The sequence below is a fragment of the Notolepis coatsorum genome (genome assembly GCF_963971535.1).
Source record: "Notolepis coatsorum genome assembly, chromosome: 9".
NCBI lineage: Eukaryota > Metazoa > Chordata > Actinopteri > Aulopiformes > Paralepididae > Notolepis > Notolepis coatsorum.
In genome coordinates, this window is record NC_140173.1 from 7,836,416 (window position 1) to 7,858,188 (window position 21,773).

The following is a 21,773-nucleotide window of genomic DNA, read 5'->3' on the forward strand; positions in this document are numbered from 1 at the left end:
TGCCTTTTATCTCCCCTTTGTGCACAAAGACATATTGACTAGTTTCCATTGATTTTCTCTCGAACAATGACGCGAGTTTCTCCTTCTCTCACCGGCTGGAATATGGATTATAAACAGTAAGCTGAATCATATTCAATCCATCCAGTTCTCTTCCTGTGGGGCTAGGTGGCGGTTCCAGCAGGGGGCGGCAGGTGGCAGGCGGAGCGCACGAGAGAGAGAAGCAAGCAACGAGGAAGAGGGAATCACCTGGAGGTGAGGGGAACCGGAAGGCCTCTTCGGCGTTGGGATGTAGCCGTGAACGGTCGCAGCTACAACGGGAGGTGCTTTGGAATAGCCCCGTTGAAGAAGTGAAGCCAGAGAGCCCCGCCGGAGCGAGCGACGGGTGACGAGACATACTTGCTAGTGACGGGTTATCCTAGAAGTATCCGTGATAGTGTGTGAGTAAGAGAAACCGAACCCAAGGACTAGCGTCCATAGATAACGTGTTATAGTAGCAGTGTGTGCGGTGTATTAGCATGCTGCTAACGGCTATATTGACTCCAGTATACACCGGGCGCGAGGCGCTGAAGAGACCGGTGGTGTAGCCAGCCACGTTGCGTTAACAGTATAACCGAATAGCAGGCTTCAGTTAAGGTAGGGCTAGAGTATTGTCGCGCGTCAAGCCAGCGCCGGCCGTCAACAACCAGTCTTCGCCGGCGTTCGACATCTGCTCTGCACCGGCTGTCTTCAGCCCAGCACGGGAGTTCGTCCCGACCAGCAGAGGTCGCCCTCACCCAGCACGCGCTCTCAGCCCGCTACTGCTCCCTCTGCTCCAGCCCCGCTTGCTAGCGCCCGTGACGAGAGCGTTCGACGCCATCTTGCTACCCGGACAGTGGTGGCGCGGCGAGGCCGCCATCTTGGTTGAGTACAATAGAGCTTCGATGCTCAGGATCTTATTGCACAGTACACAGTGTGATGCGGCCTACGGGTGAAGCTAACGTTGCTAACTACAGTTCATAGGGGTACCCCATAAACATTACATGCCGGCATTAGTATAGGACTTTTGTTTTGGTAAAGTGGGCCCACCTTTTAATTTCTTTTGAGTGTAATAACGTGTATGGTCATGCCTCTTAATTTCCCGTCTCGTTAAAGCTGTTTCTTCCTGGGGTACATTAATGCTGCCGTAATATGTAAAGCCTTAGAGGAAGGTATTATTGTATAAGTGTTATATGTGTTGTTATTATTATAATTATTAGTAATTAGGAATAATGATAGTATATGCCATTTGACTCACTGCCAGTAATACTTGTCACTGCCCAGTATAAGTAACACTAAACGAACTAAGACGGGAATTGTGTGTGTGCGTGTCCATTATTGAGTCTAACCCTAACCCTTTTTGATGCGGGTAATATTATTATTATTTAACCCTTTCTCCTTCCAATCATTAAGGTCTCTAGTGGTCGTCGAGGGAGGGTACTGCTTGCGGGAGGAACGAATCTATTTAGGCATATCAGTCACTAGGTGTGGGAGGGTTAACAGAGGTATTCAGGGAAGTGAGAGCGAGTTGGGGAGTACTGCTGACCGCCCCGGAGAGGCGAGGAAGACCAGAGTACCAAACCAGGTTGGTAAATCCCGGGCCCCATTCACTCCCACTACCGGGAGTAGTGGGAGCTCCAGGCCCAAAGACGAGGGTGCAGTCAGACGGAGCTCTACTGCGTCCAGCTACCTTGTGACTGCCAGCAACCGTTCCCACAAAGCAGGGATAATCCACCCTGCTACATATGTCACAAATGTAACAGTACTATATACCTGTATGTCATGTATGTCCCTATGCCATAAATGTCATGATGTCATGTATGTTGTCGTGTATGTTATAAATGTCACTATGAATTGAAAATGGGGGACCCTGATGTAAACAAGACAAACGTCTTTCTCTGGTCTGCATCCCCTTAACAATTGTGTGTATTGAGCCGTACTGTATTGTTTGTACCCATTCTGCAATCTGTTCAATAAAGTTTTCATTCATTCATTCATTCAACTAGGCTGCAGTAAAAAAATAAAATAAAAATAAAACAGATTTACAAACATCAACATAAAGACAGAAAACATTCTCATCACAGACAAGCTGGATGTGGCCAATTACTCAAACATTTTCTTTACAAACATAGCCACAACAATGGTTAATAAACTACCCTCCCACTCTGGGCATTTTTGGGTAGAACATAGCCTTCTACAAAAACCTAGGGGTCCGCAAAGACAACTTCAAACTCGCAATGGTAACAACAGATGAGGTGTACAAAATACTGAGCGCCCTCCAACCTAACAATTTCAATTATTAATAGCATAGCAAAAGTCTTTGAAAAACGAATTAAAAAATGAATCCCAATATGTTAATGAATCTCATATTTTATCCCCATGTCAATCTGGTTTCAGACCTTACTACTCCACAACCACAGCCCTTCTGAAATTGACCAATGATGTTCACTCATCAATGGATAAAAACATGGTCACTGGTGCAATATTTATAGACCTTACAAAGGCCTTTGATTTGGTTGACCATTATCTTCTTCTTGACAAACTGTGTGCTATTGGTGTCTCTCATTCTTTACTTTGGTTCAACTCATATCTCCACCATCTGACACCAGTGTGTATCATATCAGGGTAAACAGTCAGACTTTTTTTTATTATGGACAACAAGGGTATTCCTCAAGGTTCATCTTTAGGACCATTATTGTTTTCTATATTTGTTAATGATCTCACCCAGATACCATCTGACTGTCTTACTCAATTATACGCTGACGATACAGTGATTTATTCCTCCAAGTCTGATATCCTACAAATTCAGTATGCTTTACAGACTCATTTTGATGCTGTTCAGAAATGGTTAGCTATTAACAAACTTTTATTAAATAAGAAGAAGTCCTATAGTATGCTGCTCCTCTTGAGAATGTCAATGAATATACACACACTGTATACGCTCACACACTAGCAGTCACTTTAGCATGAACACACACACACACACACACACACACATGCTGCACACGCTCACACTCATGGTCACTTTACACAATGAAAGGTCACTTTAAAAACAAGAACGGGAGTGGTTCTTGTATAGTAAACAGATGGATAGCAAGCTAGCATAAGGACACATAGTATAACTGTAGATTGTATAGTATAGCATTGTATAGTAGTGTACATAAGACCCAGTGCCTCATCCGTAGCTAACAGTGTATTGCACTATCGCAGGACCTTAGCATGTCTTACCATGCTTTTTGTAAACTTCATGTACATATACCTGTTATGTCTTATTCTTACTACTTGTAGTATTGCACAAATGTCTTACTCTCATCCTATTGGATTCTTATTATTGCATTATTGTATTATTGCACAATCGCTGCGGGCAAGACCCCCCGCATTTCACTGTATGCTTGTATGCTGTGACAAATAAAACTCTTGACTTGACTTGATATAAGTACCTGGGTCTTTGGCTTGATTCTCAACTCACTTTCAAGTCACATATTGATGCTGTGATAAAGAAAACAAATTGTAGCCTGAGAATATTGTATCGTTCGATTAACTGTTTTTCTCTCCAAGTTAGAAAAAGAATCATTACACAGCTGGTACTTCCAATAGTGGACTACACAGACATAGTCTATCAGAACACCTCACTATCAAACCTCCATCCTTTAAATGTCACTTATAATAGTGTTTGCAGATTTGTATTGAGGTGTCCTAACCCATCACTGTCTTATGTTTGAGTCGTTAAACTGGCGTTCCCCTCAATTCAGAAGACATTTTCATTGGTTGCTTTTTGTTTACAAATGTATTTACTTTAATTATCCCCCCCTATCTAAAACAGTTCCTAATTCCATATAGTTCAACTTATAATTTAAGACACACGGATCATCCTTTCTTTATCATACCTCGAACCACCAAAGTTATTGGTCGACTTGCCTTTAAATATAAAGCTCCAGCTGATTGGAACAAACTGTCTAGTTCACTCAGATCTCTCACTTCTTACCGGTTATTTAAGACATCTTTGTTAACTCATCTGCAGACTACTTGCACTTGTTACTAATTGCATCTGATGTACTGTGTTAGGGTTTACATGTTTACAGATCAAACTGTAATTTTGTATGTACACTTATATGGGAACATATATATATTGACGATCCTCTTGGGAGGAATCAGTGTGTGGACTGTGGGGGTGAGCTGTCAGTGTATATGTATTGTATTGTATGTTTTGTATTTTATGTTAAGGACCCCCTCGAAAACGAGATAGCATATCTCAAGGGGTTTATCCTTCAAATAAATTTCAATACAAGGCCACTGGCCATGACAATATCCCCTCCAAATTCCTCAGAGACTCAGCAGCCACCATCACCACAGTCATCACCCACATAATAAACCTCTCCATAAAACAGGGATACATCCCCAAAGACTTCAAAATTGCGAAAGTGACCCCCCTGCACAAAAAAGGCAGCAAATTAGACCCTGTTTCTCTTCTTACCTCCATCTCGAAAGTTATGGAAAACATTTTCTACGAACAGGTAGAAAAGTTACTTGCGGAAAAAAAGCTAATCTACTAATTCCAATCTGGCTTCAGAACATCCCATTCCACTGACACATGCCTTCTCTATTTGAACGACCACATCAAACAAGAGGTGGACGCAGGCAAATACTGTGGCATGGTCATGCCGGACCTCCAAAAGGCTTCTGACACTGTCAATCACTCCATTCTGATTGACAAGCTAAAAGCAATTGGTTTTGATAGTTCATCAGTGAGCTGGATGCAATCCTACCTGGAGGTGAGAGAACAGATGGTGGAGGTGAACGGTACACTGCCCCCCCCCCCCCCCCCCCTCCCAGTGAGGTGTGGTGTTCCACAAGGAAGCATAATAGGACCGTTACTGTTCCTAATTTTTGCAAATGACATGTCATCAGCTTGTGAATGGAACTTGTTCCTGTTCGCGGACGACTCAGCCCTGCTGAGTCGTCCGCGATAACAAACTATCATTACACCTGGGTAAAACAGAATCCATTCTCTTTGGATCAAATAACAAACTCAGCAAGGCCAACGGCTTCTCTGTTACAGTGGGTGACAATATTGTCACAAGGAAAGATGAAATACCTACCTGGGTTCCATCCTAGAGGCAAATCTTTCAGTCAACCAACAAACAAGATTCTTGTACCGGATCTCCTCTTTGGTAAACAAGAATACCATTATTGGTATTCCGAGCTCTGGGGGGTCATCAAGGACAAGCCACCTATTCTCGGTTCTCGCTCCACAATGGTGGGACAAACTTCCCACCAGTTAAGACAAACTTCCCACCACAGTTAGGACAGCCAAAATCCGACCCATTTTTCGCCGTCGACTAAAGACACATTTCTTCAATCAATATCTGAAATGAGAGAAAAAGAAGAAGAAAAAAAACACTAACCTTCTTACTGCCTTCTACTATCATGCACTCTTCCTAATATACAAACATGTCTCTACTACTATGCACTCAACACTGTTTGATGAACATTGTTACTCATCTGAAAGCGTTGTACCCTTCCTGCTGACTAAAAGCGTCAGCTAAATGACTAAATGTAAATGCCCCCCTGACTTATTTTTTTTACCGACACAATATATGGCACCAACTTTTATTTCAGTGCTTTCCCTGTAGCTTGTGCCACGAATCTATATAACCAAGAATCTTTCTCATCTCAAACTATGAAGTATGAAGTGAAACATTTTAAGCTGAATTGATCTAATATTTTGTCAAGATTGCAGCATAATATAGTCATAGCTTATACCGGTATGTTATAAAAAAAATTTTATTCACAATAAATAATACAATAATACATTTGGGGTAACAGGCCGTTTTGGTTGATTGAGTTGACACTTGACAGTGAAAACAAATCCATTTTAGCTCTTAGTGGGCAACATATTCACATTTGGTTTTCCTCACGTTAGGCATGTCAAAATATGACATGGTGACGAATACATGCCTTTGTTCTTTTTTATAAGCATGTATTATTTTGTGCTCCCATTACCATGTTCAGAAAATCTTTGTCATTGTATGTTAATTGTATATAATAATAATTTAGGACCTGCTCCGAGGTCATCAATTGGCACACATGCGATGCATGCATGCAATTCGTATCTGCGATTAACCCATCCCGTCGTCCTTCCCCCCCAAGGGCAGCCGGGAGCAGACAGGCGTCAACGTGAGCCGCGCCAGGGGACCAAACCAAGTGCTCCTGTCCGTCTTCGTCAAGGACGCCACAGCGTTAGCGATCTTGTTGTTGTGCATGTTTTTCCATTGGGTTTTATCTTATCGGGGGGGAAACCCTTGCGAGCACGGGGAGAACATGCAAACTCCACACAGAAAGGCCTGGGAGATACCCCACCTGGGTAACTGGCATCATGGAAACCTGGTCCCCAAGCGGGAATCGAACCCTGGACCTTCTTGCTGTGAGGCGACAGTGTTAACCACTACACCACCGTGCCGCTTATATAAGTATGTAGCATGACGTGACAGCGGCTGTGAGCGCCCGTGCTCAGGTTGTCATGTGATGTGGTCCTGCAGACCCGTTCCGGCTACACCCGCATGCTCACCTCCACCCTGATCACATCACCCCTGTCCTCCACAACCTTCACTGGCTCCCAATAAAATACCGGACTAGACTTCAAAATACATTCACATTCAAAACCCTAACTACTAGCTCTACCATTAGGATAGGATAGCCCTATAGCTAACCTGTAGACATGAGACGTTAAAAACATTTAAATGAGACATTTCTAGAAATAGATGAGAACTTAATGGTGTAAATATCATTATTTTACAACTTGGATAAATGAATGTATCATCATCTGGAGCAATATGCTCTCAAGGGGGCCTTTTGCCCCACGGTAGGGGGCTTTTAACCCCGGTAGTGGGGTTAAAGGTCCCCGTTCAATATTTTTTGTTTTAATGGGATATATAAAGAAATATGAATCCTACATATTATTTTTCTTAATATATATATACAGTATGTACATACATACCTCTTTTGGCAGAGCCTGAAGTGTGGCCAGCAATAGCAACCCATCCCCTCAACTCCAAGCCACACATCGGATCAAAACATAAAATGCAAACAAAGTGCAATACCAAGAGGGGCTCTTTTGCCCAGAGGCCGCTGTCTGGCGCATTACAGATTCTAATTTGAAGAGGTCTATTACCCATGTTGTAATAATGCTCGTGTTTGAGTACTGCAAGTCAGAGAATCACATGTCTGAATCAAACGTAAGAGTCAAAGACCTTTGAACATTTTTTACTGATAAATTGATTTACACAAGGATAAAGAATTTGTCTCCTACCCCAGCATTGTGACTTTTCTCTGCACCAGTCTCTCTAAAGCTAGGCTGTTACCCATACAGTACAAACTCTGAACTCTATTGCCTATATACTCAATTTATACCTGCCTACTTATTTCACTGTCTACAACTGCCTTACACTGTAATCACAACTACCTACCTCAAACTATAGTCTACCCATATAACTCTGTATGATAGCATGTTTGTACAATAATGCTGTATATACCGTATATATATATATATATATTTATACTTACCGATATATTTATCCACATCTGTCTGTATATACCTGCATATAATCCTTTTTACATAATGTATCTGTATATACTATATCTATATACACATGCCTTACCTACTCTTACTAGTTATACCGCTGGCCAGTACGACTTACTACCATAGTATTTTTTATACCTGTATCACTGTACATAGTAACACTATAAAACTGTACATAAAACTGATTAGCACTATTACTCAGTAGTACTAATTTATATATTTAACATCCAGTTTAATCACATGTACACTGTATATTGCACTTTACTGTTACATTTGCACTCTGGTTGAATGCCAAACCTCTTTTCATTGTACTGTACTTATGCTTTATAATGACAAATACATTAAATCTAATCGAATCTAATATGCATGCACCCCCAGACAGTTTAACAAATTAACCGCCTTAAAGATTCTACAGGCACATCCATTGGGGAAATAAGGGCAGCAGTATTTTGCTGTTATCACACCTTGAAAATTGCCTCATTTTGTCATTAGGCAAATTTTAAGCCTTAATAGCTTGAAATAAACAAACAGCTCACACACTGCAGGGCCCAAACCAATGCAAGAAATAAGTGGACCTTGGAGCCCTGCAGTGTGTGAACTTGTTTATTTCATGGTTTGCTCACTTTCTGGTTCAGCACCTGCCCTCTTTGGTTTGGATGTGTGTGCACACTTTCTTATCTGTATAAGCCTCAAAAGCCGCAATGGAAATCCCACAATTTTTTATGTTTAAAAATAAATCAACCTTTAAATCCAGACCCTCTGAGGGGCCTCAGCCAGCTTGGGGCTCTGGGAAGTCAGTATCACTATTCCCCCCCACCTCTGCCCTAACCCTGCATTAAGCCGTATGTAATTTAAGTGGAAACCATCCATGCATGGACATGAAGGAAAGATTGAGAGCTGTCGACTGCTATACAACACACATTGAAGCATACATACTGTATGTAACTGCTGTTAGAGCCACTTTCCTTAGGGTTTCCTATAAGTGGTCTTTATCGCCATCTGCTGGTTGAGATTAACACAACTTCAGTTATACATCCGTTATATAACAAGATAAGATAAGAATTCCTTTATTGATTTAACATACATTCAGGAATGTATGTTAAAATATTATTATGTATTAATGCCATTTAATGCTGCTGAATTGAATCATGACCTAACCTTGTCCATAATAGATCATGTTTATAGCACACATTAAATAATGGTTACCTCAAAGAAGCATTTGGAACTCAAGACAAGAGAAACCATTTTAGGAAAACAAATGAAATGATGTCTTGCAGAATGACAAAGGTCAATGTACATTTATTGGTAAAAAAAAAATCTATGTAGATAAAATATGCCATACAACATTATCAATTTGATTATGGATACACAATTGATGGATAGATGATTATTGGTTATCAGGCTAATGGAAATTAAATATGTCTCTGTTCCTTATACATTCATATACAGTAATGTAATTGAATTTAAACTAATTCACACACTGAATTACAAATGCATGAAACAAAAAAGTAAATACATTAGCTCATGCAGAAATATCCGTCAGTATAACTGAACCGACCGAGAGATTATTGGCAGTAGCAGGGTCCTCCAGCAGCTGATGGCTCAGGTACACCCCAAAGGTCGCCTAAAAGGATGAGCGAAAGTAGTCATACACCCACATCCTGCCTCCAGCGCTTGGTTGAGTGGAATAAAATGATAATACTGAACTAATAAAACCCCATTGGTCTACTTTACTAATGGCCTCTTCAGACTTCACCACACTCCTACAATGCTGCTACCGCTGCTGCCAAATTCTGTCAACACTGCTGTAAAGTGCTACTCCTCACTTACAAAATTGTATATGGGCTTGCACCGCTCTATCTATCTGCTCTCAATCTCACGATACTCGCCCGCTTGTGCTCTGCACGCACTCACAAAATGCGGGGCTTCTATAGATTCCTAGGGTTAAAAAGAAATCTGCCGGCCACAGAGCCTTTGTTTACCGCGCTCCCTACCTGTGGAATAAATTACCCGCCGTCATCAGGGGCGCCTGCTCTGTCAAAGCCCCATCTCCCTATTTCTCTGAGTGGTTGTCTCGTAGTGTTGGCCAAGGTGGTGGATGTCTCGGGGTGTTGGCCAAGATTGTAGTGACTGTTCTACCCCCACATTGGTTATGTGCACCATTGAGATCATGGATCAGCTTCATACCGTCTTCTATCCGACCTACAACGTCTAAACCAGGGGTAGGCAACCCTAGGCACGCGTGCCTGCATAGGCACGCAGGGGCATTTTCATTGGCACAGGGGGCAGCATTAAAATAAAATAAAATAAAAAATTATATATATATATATATATATATATATATATATTTTTTTTTTTGCTTTGAAATATTATAGTGAAATATTTTGCACTGTTGTCGCATTTATCTTGTTGAAATCCTCCCACAGGTTCTTTTTTGTAAGTTGACTGTTTTGCACACCCCTATAACAGCTATACAGCTGTTCCCATGGTGCTCAGCTGTCAGCAGTCAGCTGGCCTCCCGTGCCCGCGCACAGTTCCCAGGTAATCACACAGTGCTGCGGTTGCATTCTGTATGTGCCGTCTTTCATGATGGCAACCCCCGCTAAGAAAGTTAAAGCAAAGGAAATTCGGGCATTCCAGCCCTCGTGGACAGACGACTACGGGTTTGTGTGTCAGAAGGACCGTGCTGTGTGTACTTTATGTTTAGAAAATGTAGTTTGCAGAACGTCAGGTGTGAAACGCCATTTTGAGACGAAGCCACCATTTCAAAGATCAGGCGGATAAGGCAGAATCGATTAAACGTGACGTGGCCAGGTATGGAAAGCAAGCCAGCACCCTCAAAGTGTTCACGACTGCTAAAAACCATGCAACTGAAGCAAGCTATCGCATTGCTCATTGCATTGCGAAATGTGGAAAGCCATTCACTGATGGCGAGTATATCAAGGAGGCTTTTCTCTGTAGCTCAGATGTTTTGTTTGAAGGCTTACCAAACAAAGAGACAATCAAATCAAGGATAAAAGATATCCCCATGTCAGCTTGAAGTGTCGAGCGACGCATCAAACGAAATGTCAGAAAATATCAGAGAACAGCAAACAGCTGGATTAAAAGATGCTCCGGTGTGCAGCTTAAAGTGACCAACTACAGCCCCCAGATAACGGAGCTCAGTAAAGCAAAACTGTTTGTCTGCATTGCACCCCCGCCCCAACTCAGATTTAGGGTTGATACAACCATCATAATAATATTGTTAATAATAACAATAACAATAATGATGTAATCATGTAAAAATGATCATTAAAAATACCTGATTATGAGAAGAAAAAAAATACGATGCATGGAATATTGTTGATAAGGCACACTAGTTACAACTATATTTCAAACAGGCACTTCATGTCAAAAAGGTTGCTGACCCCTGGTCTAAACCATGCCTGTTCTAGTTCATTGCTGGGTTAAGTACTTCTATTCTATTCACATATATGCTTACTACTACATGTATATATTCTATTCACTTATATGCTTACTACATGTATCTATTGCTATGTCCGCCCACCATAAACACGCAAACTGTCTAACGCCTGTCCCCATCTCCCTGTCTCTCTGTGAGTGGATGTCTCATGGTGATGACCAAGGTGGTGGTGAATGCCCTGTGGTGATGGCCAAGATAATTTGATCCCCATACTCCAAATGGATCCAAACAGAATACATACTCATGTGCAAACGGAATATGACTCTGATATTTTAAGCTCCGAGCCTTGACATTTAGCCTTTATCCTATTTTCACACTAGTGCTCGTCTCCCTATGCTTTCTCTTTTGTTGTGGTTGTTCTTAGCTCTATTCTATTTAAATCTTAAAAAAATGATCTTATGTACCCCAGTTGCTATTGCATGTACATATTTGTGTTTTATTACACGTATATGTTCATACATACCAACTATTTCGCCTGTTTTATTCTCCACCCATGGGATTATCCATAGCAACACTACTATCACCGACATCCAAGAAGGGGGATCCCCCCTTGAACGGCCCTTCTAAGGTTTCTCTCCTCCACATTGCCTGTGGTGCTTTTTTCCTATTGCTAGGTTTTTAGTGAGACATACTCTGGGAGTATGTCTGGGATTTGATAGATAGATAGATTTGATTTGATTTGCTGATAAAAGTTGGAATTTGAATGTATAGGTCTGCAGAGTTAATGTTTGCCTAAATGTATGTCTTGCACTGTCTACCAGCACTTTGTGTGTGAGGCACTGTACCGTGCAAGTCTATAATGCGGGACTTCAGTCTGCCTGTGTTGTGTGATGTTTTGTGATAACCAATGTCAAATACAACACAAGTGTAGAACCCACAACACAATGCTCCAAACCACCTTTTATTTAATGAAAATCTAAATAATAATTAAATGCCCCAACATTGCCACTATTCACCAGCTAAACATGATGTAGATATCAGTGAATAAGTGAAAGTGAATAAACAAGGCTGCACAGACACTATGAAATGTAATTATTTAACATTTGTCAACTCGTTTTTTGGTTCTTATTTATAAAAAAGACCAAGAAATATGGGGGGAACAATAATATAATGCTATTTATTCAATATCTTAAGGGGAAAATAATACGAGTAAAGGTAGCACCTGTTAGTTTACGTCCTCTTTGGGCAGAGATGTGGAACGCAAGTGGAACATCGTCCAACTCTCTGTGTAGGAGATTGACTACGGTATTCACCTTGTGTTACCAGGCAACAAGGACACTGCCAGCTTGTTCTTTAATGTGATGGCCCTCGCCACTCTGTTTGCTATGCTGCTCCGCTTATTCTCCCTGCAGGAGATTGGTGGGCGGACTTGGAAGGCCCTTCAGCTTAATTGATGTCAACCTGGGCTGGGTGGCCTTGGTTCACTCTCTCTCACCTGGCTTCTGCACTCTCTCCCTGCGGAAGACTTTCCTTTGGTTTTTCTGATCCTCACAAGGTCATTTGGTTTAATTTGTTTACTCATTTTGTTTAAATTAATAATTGAATTGCTGATTTTGGTGTGTGGTCTCCCTCCTTTGTTACGTCATCATTTTTGAGTAGGTGAGTTAAATCTTTGTACCCCCAGATCACATTTTCTATTTTGTTTGTTTAGTGCCACACTAACTAACTAACGTGCCACAAGAGGTCGATTTTTTTCTTTTAGTTTGCCTGGTTAAGTGAGCCTGGTTAGGTAAGCCTGGTTAGGTAAGCCTGGTTAAGTGAGCCTGGTTAAGTGAGCCTGGTTAAGTGAGCCTGGTTAAGTGAGCCTGGTTAGGTAAGCCTGGTTAGGTGAGCCTGTTTAGGTAAGCCTGGTTAGGTGAGCCTGGTTAAGTGAGCCTGGTTAGGTAAGCCTGGTTAAGTGAGCCTGGTTAGGTGAGCCTGGTTAGGTAAGCCTGGTTAGGTGAGCCTGGTTAAGTGAGCCTGGTTAAGTGAGCCTGGTTAGGTGAGCCTGGTTAGGTGAGCCTGGTTAGGTAAGCCTGGTTAGGTAAGCCTGGTTAGGTAAGCCTGGTTAGGTAAGCCTGGTTAGGTGAGCCTGGTTAGGTGAGCCTGGTTAGGTAAGCCTGGTTAGGTAAGCCTGGTTAGGTAAGCCTGGTTAGGTAAGCCTGGTTAGGTAAGCCTGGTTAAGTGAGCCTGGTTAGGTGAGCCTGGTTAGGTGAGCCTGGTTAGGTGAGCCTGGTTAAGTGAGCCTGGTTAGGTAAGCCTGGTTAGGTAAGCCTGGTTAGGTAAGCCTGGTTAGGTAAGTCTGCGGGTGTTGGAGTGACCATCACCACTTTGTTGTTTTACTTTGTTTTTGTGCAGTAACCCTGGGAAAGAAACACTTAAAAAAATATGCTGCAGGGAGCTCCAGTAGCTCACCACGTACCGCAAGTGCTATTTCAGCGCCGTGGACAACCGTGCTCGTCACGGATCTGGGGCTGAGCGCGTTCGAATCCCGGACGGCAGCCGTGCCTTTCCCAGAGTGTCTTCCCCCCCATCTGAACCCTTTCAGCCTGCTTCTGTCGGTCGAACTTGACCAAGTATGAATGCGATGAAAAAGCGATAAACGCTAAAAGAACCAGCTGACTGGTCAAAGTTTAAAAAAAAAAAAAAAAATGCTGCAAGTTATAACTTTTTGAAAGAAAAAACGAATGTTTGATGTTTTACTCAAAACTGTACTCCTGAATTATTTTATCATTTTACACTTTGGATGCCAACGACGCTATAAGTCGTTAGTTCATGCCGCCAGTTGAGTGCCGCCAACGACATATAGCGTTTGTTTGTCGTATTTTTTTTTATTGGCGATTTGAATTCATATTTCATCAATCGAGCCTCACGCTAGTGTTGCAGAATCTCTCTGAGCTCAATTGGGAAGATACCGCCCCCTATCGTCTCTCCCTGTGTAACTGCACCCCATTAGTTTAGACTGATGAAGGGGGGGGGGGGGGGGCAGTTTCCTCATTTTACTTTTCCGTCAAGCCAACTGAAGAGACCAAGTGATCGCCGGCCCTCAGAAATGCGTGGATTATGTATTTCCAACACCCAACGCTGAATCAATAAACGCGATCGATATTTGAAATGGCGATCAGGAATTGGAATAATCTTTTTGGATAACATCTGATCTGGGCATCTCAGTCTTAGGATAATCAGAGCTTTTTTCACAGATATATCAACGTGTCCCATATGTGTGTGTGTGTGTGTCTGTGTGTGCGCACTGATCAGGAAATGAGAGAATCGATATTTCAGCCCGCTTCTATAGCGTGCATAAGTACACATATACTATCGATAATCTATATATTTTCCTGAAAAACGAGGGCTTTTCAAAATGCTATAAAACGAACCGATTAAAAAACAATCCGTTTCGACAATGTTGACTGCAAACAAGTCATTGATAAGCGACGGGCAGATTAGACACATAATTTAAGACAGAGATTATGCCTTCACAACGCTATCATTGAAGTGGGTGCTGGCATTTAACAGGGTTTTACCATGTTCACCAGTGGTAATCAAAATGTTAAGGCTTTTTTAAATCTCCCCTGAGAAGTACACAACTTCAACCCATCACTAAGGCTATTCCATAATTTAACTCCCAAAATTTAAACACATAATAATAATAATAATAATAATAGATTGAATTTTAAGAGAGAAGCGCCTTTCTCAGACTCAAGGACACTGTACAAGGAAAGGATGGAAAAAAAATAAAAGTAAGTAATAAAATTGAAAAAATATATATAATAAAATACATAAAAGATCTGTGTATAGTAACAACAAGAAAAACAAATAAGATAAGAGATAAAAATAAATAAAAAAAGGAGGCAAGTTCTGTCCAATTGGATGAAGTGGTTAAAATTAACAAACAAACAAACAAACAAACAACAAAACAAAACAAAACAACGGAATCTGTGGCTTAAAAAGAGTCAGGGGTGGGCTACTTGGGAGCGGGGCCGTGTTGCGTGAAGGCAAGTGTGAACAGGTGGGTTTTTAGCTTGGTTTTGAAGCTGGCTAGCACATCTAGCTTTTACATTAGTTCTTACCTTTTTACATGTTTTAAGAATACATATAGTCTAGATGGAAACATAGGTCCACCTGCATGGTCTGGATTTCTTTTCGCCACCGTTTTTTTCTTAATCCTTGAAGTGTCTATTTTAAGATTTTAACAGGTAACAGGTTGAAATAATGTCCCATGGGGTTTATTTTTAACCCTTTATTACACCTATCCTGAACGAAAACCTGAAAAAAAAGAAAAATAATTTTTAAATTTTAAATTTTTTGAATGATCGTTTTCCTCCTTCTTTTTCCGATTTTTCTCCCATCCCAATGTTAGTCATTATGCCAATTCCCAGTCCCCTTCCTGGTCGTTGCGCACTCTACCCCCTACCGTCGGTCCGGGAGGGCGGAGACTATCACATGCTTCCTCCGACACATGTGTACCCAGCCCACCGCTTCTTTTCACCTGGCAGCGCGGACTCTCACTGGGAGAGTGTAACGTGTGGAAGGTCACACTACCTCTCCTAGATCCTTCCCTTGCTGTGCAGGCGCCCCGACCGAACTGTAGGAGTCGCTGTTTACAACGACCAGGACCCACCCTCGCCGGGTTTCCCACCCGCTAACACTGCCAATTGTGTTAGTATGGAGTATGGACGGTCGGCCAACCCGGAAGCACCACAGCTGGATTCGATCCCACTGTCTCTGTGGTGGTAGACAGACGCTTAGTCCGCTGCGCTACCCGGCCGCCCAAACAGCATAACTTTTTAAGTTAACAACATATAGAGACAAATTAAAACATTTCCCCAAACAATATTGACCCAAGGAATTCAGTAAAATTGTTATTTTTAAGATTCAAAACACATCTTGATTCTATTTCAGGGCAAGAAAATGCTAGAAAAGCTGAAAATGTTTAGATCACATCTCTATTTTCCCACTTTACTCAAATGTAGTCCATCAGATGAGATCAATTGGAGGTTAATATTGGAAATACAATGTTAATAAAGATTGTATCATGCTGTTATGCCTGTAGATTTTGTGTAAACAAGGCCAAACGTGGAAGACTAATGTGAAAAGACTAATTCGTCCTACATAGACAAATTAACACAATCCTATACAATTTGAAATCCAGTGAAATATGTTTTGTTAAGGTTCAAACAAAGTACTATTAGAGTACATCTTCTCTGTTGGCACAACATTCAAACCTAAACTACTAATCATCATCATCATCATCAAAGAGATTGTCAAAGTCTATCTCTCCAATATCCATCCTCATCACACTCGTACTCTCCATCCTCCTCATCCACTTTATGTTTTGCATAATCTGCCTTTGGGCATCTCAAATATTGGCTGGTCTGCTCTTTTGTAGCAGGCAACTCTGAAGTTGTACATGTGGGATGAGACAGACCTTGGGAGGAGGCAGGCGTTCAAGGTCTACTTTGGATCTGGATATGCCCATCAACCTCCAAGAACTCATGCATTACCCTATCTCGCCTCATGCACTTGGCTCTCCTGATGGCTTTTTTGCCAAGACAAACAATGATGATCCGCCTCTACCATGTCAGCATGACCTACCTCTCTATATACTGATGATCCTCCTTTACCATGTCAGCATGACCTACCTCTCTATATACTGATGATCCGCCTCTACCATGTCAGCATGACCTACCTCTCTATATACTGATGATCCTCTACCATGTTAGCATGACCAACCTCTCCATATACTGATGATCCTCCTCTACCATGTCAGCATGACCAACCTCTCTATATACTGATGATCCTCCTCTACCAGCATGCCCAACCTCTCCATATACTGATGATCCTCCTCTACCATGTCAGCATGACCAACCTCTCTATATACTGATGATCCTCCTCTACCATGTCAGCATGACCAACCTCTCCAGATACTGATGATCCTCCTCTACCATGTCAGCATGACCAACCTCTATATACTGATGATCCTCCTCTACCAGCATGACCAACCTCTCTATATACTGATGATCCTCCTCTACCATGTCAGCATGACCAACCTCTATATACTGATGATCCTCCACTACCAGCATGACCAACCTCTCTATATACTGATGATCCTCATCTACCATGTCAGCATGACCAACCTCTATATACTGATGATCCTCCTCTACCATGTCAGCATGACCAACCTCTATATACTGATGATCCTCCTCTACCATGTCAGCATGACCAACCTCTATATACTGATGATCCTCCTCTACCATGTCAGCATGACCAACCTCTATATACTGATGATCCTCCTCTACAATGTCAGCATGACCAACCTTTATATACTGATGATCCCAGGGTTCTTACACCTTTTCCAAAGCAAAATTCAAGCACTTTTCAAGCTTTTTCAAGGTGCCTTTTCAAGCTTTTCCAGCATCTTACACGGCTGTGGTAAATTAAATATTTACACAAATGATCATTTCACTTCTTCCATCACATTAAATCATCATCATAAGATGTGATTGTGCTATAAACAACCAAAATGATGTAGACATGACATCCTATATAACCTGGCTGAGCCAATATGAAACAATCACTAAAATAATCACCAGATAAAACCTAAATTTCAATCAAATATTTACTGAAAATTAGCAAAATAAGTGAACAGTCTTTGAGGTAGGCAGTCAATCAGCTTATTGAGCCTTAAAATGTATACAAAATCAAATCAACCTAGAATCTTTATATAACCCCCCCCCCCCCAACCTCTCTATATACTGATGATCCTCCTCTACCATGTCAGCATGACCAACCTCTCCATATACTGATGATCCTCCTCTACCATGTCAGCATGACCAACCTCTCTATATACTGATGATCCTCATCTACCATGTCAGCATGACCAACCTCTATATACTGATGATCCTCATCTACCATGTCAGCATGTCAAACCTCTCTATTTACTGATGATCCTCTACCAGCCAGCATGACCAACCTCTCTATATACTGGTGATCCTCCTACCAGCATGACCAACCTCTCTATATACTGGTGATCCTCCTCTACCAGCATGACCAACCTCTCCATATACTGATGATCCTCCTCTACCATGTCAGCATGACCAATCTTTATACACTGGTGATCCTCCTCTACCATGCCAGCAGGATCAACCTCTCCATATACCTCAACCACAGCACTGGCATGCATCGCAAGCTGATAAATGTGTCTGAACTGGCTGAGTCTCTGGCAGTGGTGCAGTCGTAATATGGGCCAAGGCCAAACGCGCGCGCGCATACATGTTCCCTCGGTTGCGCACAGAACAGATGATTATTATGCATAACAATGTTTTAAATGTAATTGTAGTTACAATTTCTTTAATTGAATTAACTTAAACTAGAAAAGTAAATACAAACTAAATTAACAATGTAACTTAGAGTTAGTTTACTGAAGGACAGTTTCCTTCAGACTGAAGCACAACTTGTCTCATCCTTCCAGTCGGGAGATCAAGCAACCCCCCACCTACAGGGCTTGTATTTTGGTTGTCGGTATCCTATTATTATGCAAAGTCTAGGTGATAAGTGCCGGCCGGGGTATACGGCGCGACGAGTCATTTTTGTGTGCGCACGTGCACATCATTGCGCGCACTTCAGCCTCAGTGACGTAGCCTAAACGGCGTTTAACCGCGTTTGACCACCACTGCATGCCTGGTTACTGAGTACTGCAGCACTCTGCTGGAATACTATGTATTTTCTGGGGAAGAACCCTAGGTTCCTGAAGGCTTTCAGTCAGCTTGGTGCATTATGGCTGGTGACAGATGAGCTCCAACAGGAGATGGAGTCCTTCACTTGCATTATGTATGGCCATGGTCGGATGAAGTCAGTGCAGGGCCAAGATGCTTCAGAAAATGGTGGGTCTTGATAAAGTCCTGGATGCAAAATCCAAAGTAGACCTTGAACGCCTGCCTCCTCCCAAAGTCTGTCTCATCCCACATGTACAGCGAGTCAACTTCAGAGTTGCCTGCTACAAAAGAGCAGACCAGCCAATATTTGAGATGCCCAAACCCTATGATCAGGATATGGGCTGGGAGAAGATGATGGATGAGGGGGTGTTAGAGCCTGTCTGGACGATTGGACCCATCCTCCCTCCTTCTCTTGTTGAGGTACTGGCCCAGAAAGCGGAGTCAGAAAAGCAAGAAGCTATTAATAAGGAGGCAGATTATGCAAAACATAAAGTGGATGAGGAGGATGGAGAGTACGAGTGTGATGAGGATGGAGATTGGAGAGATAGACTTTGACGATCTCTTTGATGATGATGATGATGATTAGTAGTTTAGGTTTTAATGTTGTGCCAACAGAGAAGATGTACTCTAATAGTACTTTGTTTGTCAAGAAGTTTACGGCCCATGGGGACAATAATGTGTGTTGTCGGGCCTTACAAATAAATTTGATTTGATTTGAGTTTGAACCTTAACAAAACATATTTCACTGGATTTCAAATTGTATAGGAAAATGTGTTAATTTGTCTATGTAGGACGAATTAGTCTTTTCACATTAGTCTTCCACTTTGGCCTTGTTTACACAAAATCTACAATATTAAGGGCATAACAGCATGATACAATCTTTATTAACATTGTATTTCCAATATTAACCTCAAATTGATCTCATCTGATGGACTACATTTGAGTAAAGTGGGAAAATAGAGATGTGATCTAAACATTTTCAGCTTTTTTTGCATTTTCATTTTCTTGTCCTGAAATAGAATGTGTTTCTATGTGTTTGAATCTTAAAAATAAAAATGTTACTGAATTCCTTGGGTCAATATTGTTTGGGGAAATGTTTTAATTTGTTTTTAATATGTTGTTAACTTCAAAAGTTATGCTGTTTTCTTTTTCTTCTTTTTCAGGTTTTCGTTCAGGATAGGTGTAATAAAGGGTTAAAAATAAATAGTATTTGTTCATTTTTAAGGCCCTTATTAGTAAGCTACCTCCTTATACTACATCATTATTGGAATGGAATTTTGGTAACTATGGAACCCATTCTAGTGACTGGCTTTAAGATATAGTTTAAGCATTCGCAAAAATCCCCGACCTCCCATTGACTAAAGCGCTGGCACACAAGGGGTTATCTGGGCAAAGGGGCGTGGCACCCAATGTGTTAAGGTCCCTCGAGTTTGCTTGGAACAGGGTAAATCTGCATTTTGCTATGATGCCCCTAGCTCATGGAATGAACTCCCAGTCCTTCAAGTTTGAGATTCTCCCGTTTAAAACCTTGATCTCCAACCACTGTCAATCAAGTTGTACATGTATTAATTGATTGTTATCCTTACTTGTCTTATTGTTATTTTATATGCTGTGTGATTTTATATATGCCTCCCCCCCCCGCTTAATTCTGTATGTACACTCGACATGACTGTAAATGAGGGACACCTCAGTTGCCTTTCAAGTTTAAATAAAGGTTTTAAATGAAATGAAATGTTACGTGAATATTAAGTGAATGTTTGTCCTCATTCATCCATTGTTATTGGAGTGCATTGCAATAACGGCATAGCTAGCAACATTCTATTCACCTCCCCTGCCCTCACACATGATGAACATCATCTAACTTGTTGGAGCAGATACCGATCTTACTAACCTTCCCCTTGCGGTAGGCAGAGAGAGACAGTAATGGTTCTTTGGCCTTGGACCCCGTGTCCTGGTCAACACCAATCATTTGGCATCTACCACATCGCCCAGCAACCTTTTAATCAGTTACACAGGGAACACATTGTTATTATATTATATTATTACTACTACTACTATTATATATATACTTTTTTTGTGAATACTTTTGATATTATTAGTCATCAGCAGTCAGCAGTAAGTTCTTACCAGGAACTGAGTGTTTCCAATAATCAAGTGTGACCAGTCATCTTCTTTAAACGGCTCTACTCCTGCGACAACCAAATTAGCTCGAAATCGACTTGTGAGTTTATGGATGTCAAGGAGCTGACGGTCCTCTGAGTGTTCCTGTCTGTTTCACAATGTGCAAGAAGAGAGAGAATGTGGACATGTTAAATAAATCATCAGCTAGTGTGCAGTGCGGGTGAACAATGAATCTAAATTTCAATTGAAATCACAATGTGGGCTGGTGCAACGACCAAATCGCTGGAGGCGCAATATTTGTTGATGGTGAAATGTGTATGAAAATAACATTCCAAATTAAGTACCGTGATGCTGCAGAGATGTCCCCAGGCAACAAATCCTAAGTGCTGTATATACTGCACACATTTATATTTACTTTGTCTGTTTATCATATCTGTCTGAATATACTGTACCTGCATATATTCCTTCTACAGGTGCAGCTTGATAAATTAGAATATCGTGGAAAAGTTATTTTATTTCAGTAATTCAATTCAAAAAGCGAAACTCTTGTAGATTATAGATTCACTACACACAAAGTGAAATATTTCAAGCATTTATTTGTTTTAATTTGGATGATTATGTCTTACAGCTCATGAAAGCCCAAACTTCTGTATCACCAATAAAATTTTTAAAATAGATGTATTTTTCTGTTGTGTATAGAAATGTCGGCCTTCTGAAAAGTATGTTCATGTATGTTCACTCAGTACTTGGTTGGGGCTCCTTTTGCACAAATTACTGCATCAATACAGCTAAATATATAGACTTTTCCACGATATTCTAATTCATTGAGCTGCACCTGTTTATACCTACTCATACACCTGCATATAACCCATGTAAATATGTATATATATATCTATCCACG

General features: G+C 41.3%; 1 protein-coding gene across 1 annotated transcript in view; it reads right to left on the bottom strand.

The window, feature by feature from the left end:
* Nucleotides 1–9,116: 9,116 nt before the first annotated feature.
* mocos (molybdenum cofactor sulfurase) overlaps nt 9,117–21,773 on the bottom strand; it is a gene marked incomplete at both ends in the record, with an annotated part of 34,194 nt that continues 21,537 nt past the window's right edge. Inside the window, 3 exons of the mRNA XM_084321251.1 lie at nt 9,117–9,218; nt 20,643–20,747; nt 20,879–21,020. Coding sequence (XP_084177377.1) covers nt 9,117–9,218; nt 20,643–20,747; nt 20,879–21,020 — 349 coding nt within the window. The remainder of the gene's footprint in view (nt 9,219–20,642; nt 20,748–20,878; nt 21,021–21,773) is intronic.